The 6,916-nt window shown below is 47.3% G+C and overlaps 1 protein-coding gene across 2 annotated transcripts in view; it reads right to left on the reverse strand.

Moving 5' to 3' along the window:
* Map3k4 (mitogen-activated protein kinase kinase kinase 4) overlaps window positions 1-6,916 on the reverse strand; it is a 93,722-nt gene that overhangs the window by 36,288 nt on the left and 50,518 nt on the right. For both annotated transcript variants that reach the window (XM_005363376.3, XM_026787338.1), the window contains exons 4-5: window positions 4,511-4,753; window positions 1,985-2,131 (exon numbers count right to left, since the gene is read on the reverse strand). In XM_005363376.3, the coding sequence (XP_005363433.1) occupies window positions 1,985-2,131; window positions 4,511-4,753 (390 nt within the window). The remainder of the gene's footprint in view (window positions 1-1,984; window positions 2,132-4,510; window positions 4,754-6,916) is intronic.

The following is a 6,916-nucleotide window of genomic DNA, read 5'->3' on the forward strand; positions in this document are numbered from 1 at the left end:
CCATCGGCCCACGGTAGGCAGCATCACAGCTGTGTCTACAGTGCAGCCTGAATAAGAAGACAAATTAGCAGCTGTTTTGTCACAGAGGTGGAGAACAAATTCTAAGACTGTTTCCTCCTTTTCATGGAATTCTGTTTCTTTCCTCTGTGCTGTGTTTCAAGAGGAGGGTCTGTGGCGAAAATGATCTGAGTACTGCCAAGACCCAATCTATCTGCTCACCTCCACAGACATGCTGATGCTGGGCCCCCTCAGTCCTCAAGTCAGCTCCTTGGCCCATCCTTCCAGCACACAATAGGACATTGGCATCTACAAGATGCTACAGTCTGATTCACAGCAGCCATGGGCAGCAAAGCCAAATGAAACGCTGTACTTCCCTACAACTGTTGCAAGGTTCTCATCTCAGCTTGGGCATAGACACCCCGAGGGCAGGAAAGGGGAGTGTGGCTTATAACCCCATGTCCCCACCATTTCAGGGTAAAAGGCACTAAATGTGCCTCTGGAAGCCATCAAAGAGCTTCTGAGAAGCAAAGAACACTGTGTCTTTGCAAACTCATTGAGTTAACAACTGGGAGAGGAGACCTACTTGTACACCGCTTCCCACCACAGCGTCTCAGCGGCTACACCTTCCTACAGAGAGATCTACGGCATTTCACACTCTCCAGCCTTTTCTGTGCTCTCTCCAATTTCTCCTAGGACACTAGCTACTGTAAGCCCCTCTGCCCACCTCCTACCTTTTCTCCTGAGGCTGAGTGGCCACTCAGTGTATTGAATCCCCACCCTGTGCAGATAACTCCAAAGCTACACGGCAGTCCGGTCAATACGGCATGGGCAAAATGGACTGAGCACAATCTCCCAAATGGCTCTTTGGCTTTAAAGCTCTTCCTATACACGATCTCTACCACACAACATGGGACACAAGGGAATTACAAGTTACAGCCCCAATTCATGATGCTTTGGCCCACCAGTCTGTTTAAATGTTATGATCTAGTCACATCTAACTGCAACTGTTGAGAGTTCAAAGATGGTAAGGATACGTGTAGGCTTAAAGGCTCAGCTCTAAATGCAGAAAAATACAACCTGAAAGTAAGTCTAAGTGGGCGAGGAGGAGATCAATTCTGGCAGGAAAGAAGAGCACGAACAGCCCTGAGATTAGAAACATAGAACGAGTGTGGTGGTTTGAAAAATAATAGTCCTGGAAGAGAGTGGCACTATCAGGAGGTGTGGCCTTGTCGGAGGAAGTGTGCCACACGAGGGCTCTGAGGTCTCTTTTGCTCAAGCTTCCCTCAGTGTGACTGTAGGTCAACTTCCTGTTGCCTGCACCATGTCTGCCTACACGCCACCATGCCCCCAGTCATGATGATGGACTGAACCTCTGAAACTGTAAGCCACCCCTATTAATGCTTTCCTTACAAGAGTCACTGTGGTCATGGAGTCTCCTCCCAGCAACAGAGATCTTAACTAAGACAGCAAGGATGAGATGGGCTCTGTGAAGAAATATAGTACAGCCTGCTCCGACCAATCGAGGCACTGCTAAGTCCTTAAGTGGGCGGCTTGTGTGGCCTTGCCCCATCTCTGAGATGAAGTGCTCTGTGGACACGTCTGTGTTGAGGGGTCCCAGGCATGCAGGAACAGAAGCCACTCTTGGCTGGTCTCCACTAGTGGTGTTCTCCTTTCCTCCAATATTTCCTGAGTCATGCAAGACCCCCAGCACCCATCTCAGGAATTGTAAAATGGACTACTGTTTGGGGATTAGATGGAAGAAGAGCCAGTTTTAATCCTTTTTCTAATATAAGATGAACTATCCTACAATTAAACAATAGACTGGGCTAAGGCTAGTCCAAAATGTCAATCTAAAAATCATTGAGAACTTTTTAAAATAAGGGTTTTTTTGGGGGGGAGGGGGGGATGTCATCCACTGCCATACAGACAGAAGCAGGTCAGACTGCCATGCTGAGTGCACACAGCCCGAGAACCCCTCTCTTACCATGAGCATCTTCTGCAGGTCCTCCTCAAAGGCATCCATGTTGCAGTCGGTCTTCTCCAGGCCGTCCAGAACCTCCTGCAGCATGAACTGGTAGTACTGCTTCATCAGTAGCCCCCCCTTCAGGACCTCCTTACACTCTCGCACGAGCTGCAAGAGAGCACACACAAAAGACACTGCTGTCACCGGCACACCCTGGCCACATAGACTGCTAGTCCTCACAGATCGCCCCACTAAAGCCCCAGAGGGACCTTGCTCTGAGGAGTCTGAGAAAGTCTGACTCCAGAGAAGCTTGTTGTGTGTGATAGTTCAGCCAGCTGTAACCCTTGAGCACACAGTGAAGAATCACATAGCAGCCACTGCTCAGCTAGAATACCGCCTACAGGTGAACTGATAGTGAAAACAAAGGTCATGTCATAAGCCACTCTTACCAATGTATACTGTAAGACAAGAGGTAGAGGAGGAAGGAAAGCTCATGGGACAGGAATTTTAACCAAAACCAAGATATAAATAACAAACCACAGAAAACAGTGGCTTCTGAGTAATACAGCACAGCTTACCTTCTGCAGGGTGTGGCTTCACCTACTACTAAAGTGGCAAACCAAGCTACACTGATAAGATCAGAACTCAAGGAAAACAGAAAAGGACGGCAAAAGCTGCGATGTGGTGGTGCAGCAGGTGAGGGGTGGAGGAAGAAGACAGAGGTGAGGCGACCTAGAGAGCCTCTTCCATGATCAGGCTGGGAACGACAGTCCCAGGGGCTGAGGACAGACCACTGACACAGTCACACTGATGTTCAGAGGCAGCAGCCACGGAAGGAGTTCAGGGCAGTAGCTAGGAAGCAAAGGCTGCAGCTTCCCAGACTCTAAGATGGGCAGTTCACTATTTACTACTACAAGCAATAATCAGGGATGCAAAGAAGACTTACCCACAAGTGTGAGTGTGTGTACCTGGGGAGCACTGCAGCCTTTACAGTCTTGATTTGACAGAGCGTGTGGAGGAAAGTGCACACACATGTACAACACATACATACAATTCACTCTCTTGTTGGCATGTATAGGGAGTGTGTGTGTGCAGGGAAGACAGCTGAATGGAAGACATGCTCTGTAGTCATCTCTTGGATGCCAGGAGAACAGGGACTATTTTTAATTTGTGTTGTTTTCTATGCATTTTCAATTTGTCTAAAAAAAGAACTAAGTTGCTTTTAAAGACAAAAGCCCTTAAATTTTTTTTAATTATTCATGGTGCAAGAACTATAGCTACAAGTCACATCTCCTAAAAGTGTCTATGTCTACTTTTCTGTATTAAATGCCATGTAGGTTTTTACTACTGATCCTTGAATACTTATAACAGAAAATTTCTTTTCTTTTTTTCTCTGAAATATGACATCAGTCCTAGCCCTGCTGGTCACTGAAGTGCTTCCACATAAACTGCTATTTAACACCACAAGAGCCCCATTACTGAGCCAAAATAGACTTCACCCTGGGTTAGAAGGTTGTATCTGAAGTGTTGATGAGGAACGGGGATAGGTGTTTGACTAGCAGGGCTCAGCTACCTACCGCAGTACACAGAACAAGATAAAACTATGGCCAGGTAGACCAGGCAGACAGTAAGGGAAAACGAGACAGTGTAAAGGAAGTGGGGCTACTGTGGAAACAGCTCTGGCTGCTGCAGAGTAGCAACAGGAGTGGCAAGTGACATGGGGCCTACTCCCAAATGACCTCATTGGTTCCCCTGGTCTGCACCTGACCAGACAGACAGACACACATCCTCTGTGGACCTGCTGTGTGAGCTGATTCACCTGTCTCCCTTCAGCTGCATTGTCTTGTGATTCACAGAGCCATGTACCTTCAGGCTCTAGCAGGCGCCTGTGAAGACCTGAAAGGCTTTACTCTGTATGTCATGACAACATGCTAATAGCCAAAGCCTAACAACACTGTTCAGCCCTCACTCTGTCCAGTAAGACTACGTCCAGTCATTCTGCTGTGTTCCTGAAAAGAGCCCCACAAAGACCCCCTGAAACTCACAGCTGGAAGGAAAAAGTGGACTCTACCTCTCAGTCTCCATGGCTACTTAAGCATGCATGAAGTCCACATTATCCCAACATTTTCCTGTCTCCTTACCCCTCCAGCACAGTAAAGAAGGAGCCCAAATGGACCTACACTGTCTTCTAGGGATAAACTTGGAAGGCTGGAGATACAGTTCAGCAACATGTCACCTGGCATGTAAGGCTCCAGGTCTCATCTCAAGTATCACCAAAAACAAAAAATACGTTTTTCAAAAAGAATGTTGTTGCCAGTTATCAAGACTGACAGTCACAGCACAGCCGGTTTTTACACTTTTCCGAAAGAAGTGAGAGGGAAAGAGGCTGAGACAGACTCTTATCTTTGGGGACTAAAGGTAAAGAACATTCTAGATCACCCCCAAAGAGAAGTAAAAGCAAACACTAAGGCATGTCTTTCCACTGTTTGTAGTAACTGGGGGAGGAAATCCTAGGAACAAAATAGGGAGCGGCCGTGGGAAGCACACCTGTTTGATGCTCAGGAGAGAAGGCTCCCCAGCAGGCCGCTGCTCCAGCCGCAGCTTCAGACACTCATGGATCACGTTCAGCAGGACTCGGCAGAGCACCAGGAAGGCGGGTTCAAAGGAGGGCAGGTCCATAGCCTTCAGCTCTTCCCAGGACACAGGGCTGCACTTCTGCTCTGAGGAAGGAGGTGTCCCCGACAACTGCACGTAATCCGAGCCCCACATGGGACCTGGAAAGTCAGAGAACTGCAGCAAAAGTTCAAGACAGATTAAAACAGTGCGCAGGACACTGCCTGAAGCTGTGGTCGTAGACTTTGCTACAACCTGTTGACGTTTCTACAAGGTTCTTGTTCTAAAATAAAAAGGATCTCCAACAGTCCAACATTTACACAAAGCCCCCAAATCCCAGTGTGTTAGAAATCTAACCTACACTACCGTCAAGGGCGGAACAATGAAGCTTCTTTTAAAAACAAAACCATCGGGACACATTACACACAGTGCTATCTACAATTATGTCTAGACTGAGAAATGAAGGACTTGCTAAACTTACAAGAAAACAAGATTACAAAACTCTTCAGCCGCTGTTTTCATGAAAATAAAAGCCAGAGTTCAGCCAACCTTGCATTCATTGGATGCTGCAGAAGACGGTAACGTCCTACACCGTGCTGACTGAAGCAAGCAGGCTCTGGGATACTGCACAGGTCAATCCCTGACAATAAGGATCCAGTCTCCTCCTCAAGAGGAGGCCCGGATGCCCACCTCTGGCAGTTGTCTGTGGCTGCCTCAGGGAGCACGTTTCTTACAATCTGCATGTCTTTAAACTCATGCTTAGTTACTCAGCCATATCCAGCCTGAGTTCCCTGGTAGAGCAGCAGTCCAGAGGAAAAGACTGTTTATCTCCAGTTAATTGCAGGGATGCTGAGTCGATGTCTAACCAATAAGTTAATGGTGAATACTCCCACAAGAACCTACCTTGTTTCTTCTCCAGCTCCGCCAACAGCACCATGAAACATCTAACCCCAGACCTCTGCTGTCAGTAAATACCTGGTCCTCAGATTTGTTACTATGCTACGGAAGGATGCCATCACAAAGTGAAATTTCTACGGAGCCAAGTAGGCAGCAGACAAGGGCACAGTGGGATGTTTGTGGGAGGGACTGAGGTGAACTCACTCTTATGCTGCTGGTCAGCTCCAGCCAGCAGTTCCTGGGTGGGAATAAGGCCCAGAATCAACAACCCTGGTATTCCAAAGGAAAACCCCAACCCAAAGTTTCAGATGAACTCCTCCCACTTAAATACTAGCCACTAAGTTAAAAGACAGCATTATATGTGTATACGATAGGTATATTATCTTTACAAACATGTGAGACAAAGTGTTAACTCTAGGAGGCAGTATAGTATTGCCAAGAGCAGGCATAGAATAGCCAGACTTCTGGGTTCATATCCTGGTGCTGCTGCATACAGCATGTGCACCCTTGACCAAGTTACTTGACCTTCCTTCTCCCAGGCGCAGGCTGCTACTGGCTCTCTTCTCCCTGTTGCTATGCTGTTACCATGGGACCCATCTCACTGCCAGGTCTGATTCTGCTGGCTCACAGCTGTCAGACCATGTGGCACAGCCTCCCCCATATAAATCTGTTTTAAAACAGAAAACCTCTAGGCAAATGAGCGATGTGTGCTTCCAGCTGTCACTCAACCAAGGGTCTCGTAACTCTACTTATGAAATCAGACAGGCAATAACTGTGGAAATAAGTTACCTGTGGCAGCTCCCTAGAAGGTACCTGGCACTAAATGGCAGCAAGGGGGTAACCACAGCCCCCTTAGAACTTGGAGTGTGACTCAGAACTGCACTGGGCTGGCCTGGCTACTTGTAGACCACAGATTTGTCCATGATGTCAGTCCTGCATTCCACACCAGAAGATGCTAATTTGCTATCCAGGGCAGGCAGTGCTGTGTGTATTGTTAAAGCCTTTGGGTAAGGTTGATGTGTAGCCAGGCATGGGAACCAGGCACGTTTTCAAGTCAGATAGCTCACGCTCCCCTAACAAGCCACAACACTGTGATATGCAGATTACCTACAAATTTTGTGATTACCTCCTCTCTAGCCCAGTGTCCTCAGGGGTAAACTAGAGAAATGACACCACCTGTCACCTGGTAAGACTGAGTGGCAGCCTCATCCCTGCTGCTGTACCCACTTCTAAACATAAAGGAAGGCGGGCTCTTCAGGTTTCCTATGTTACAGGAAGGACTGGCATAGTGTTTAACCGTCAAAGACAAACAGTATTTTATTGGCCATTAAACATATAATTACATGATAATTTCTAATCTAAGAAAGTAATTAAGACAGTAACCAAGCACTTTCTCAGTGTTAGTGGTAATTTAGCAAATGCAGCCAAGTAGTGTTAATATCT

Source organism: Microtus ochrogaster, linkage group LG9 (genome assembly GCF_000317375.1).
Source record: "Microtus ochrogaster isolate Prairie Vole_2 linkage group LG9, MicOch1.0, whole genome shotgun sequence".
In the NCBI taxonomy this organism is placed as follows: domain Eukaryota; kingdom Metazoa; phylum Chordata; class Mammalia; order Rodentia; family Cricetidae; genus Microtus; species Microtus ochrogaster.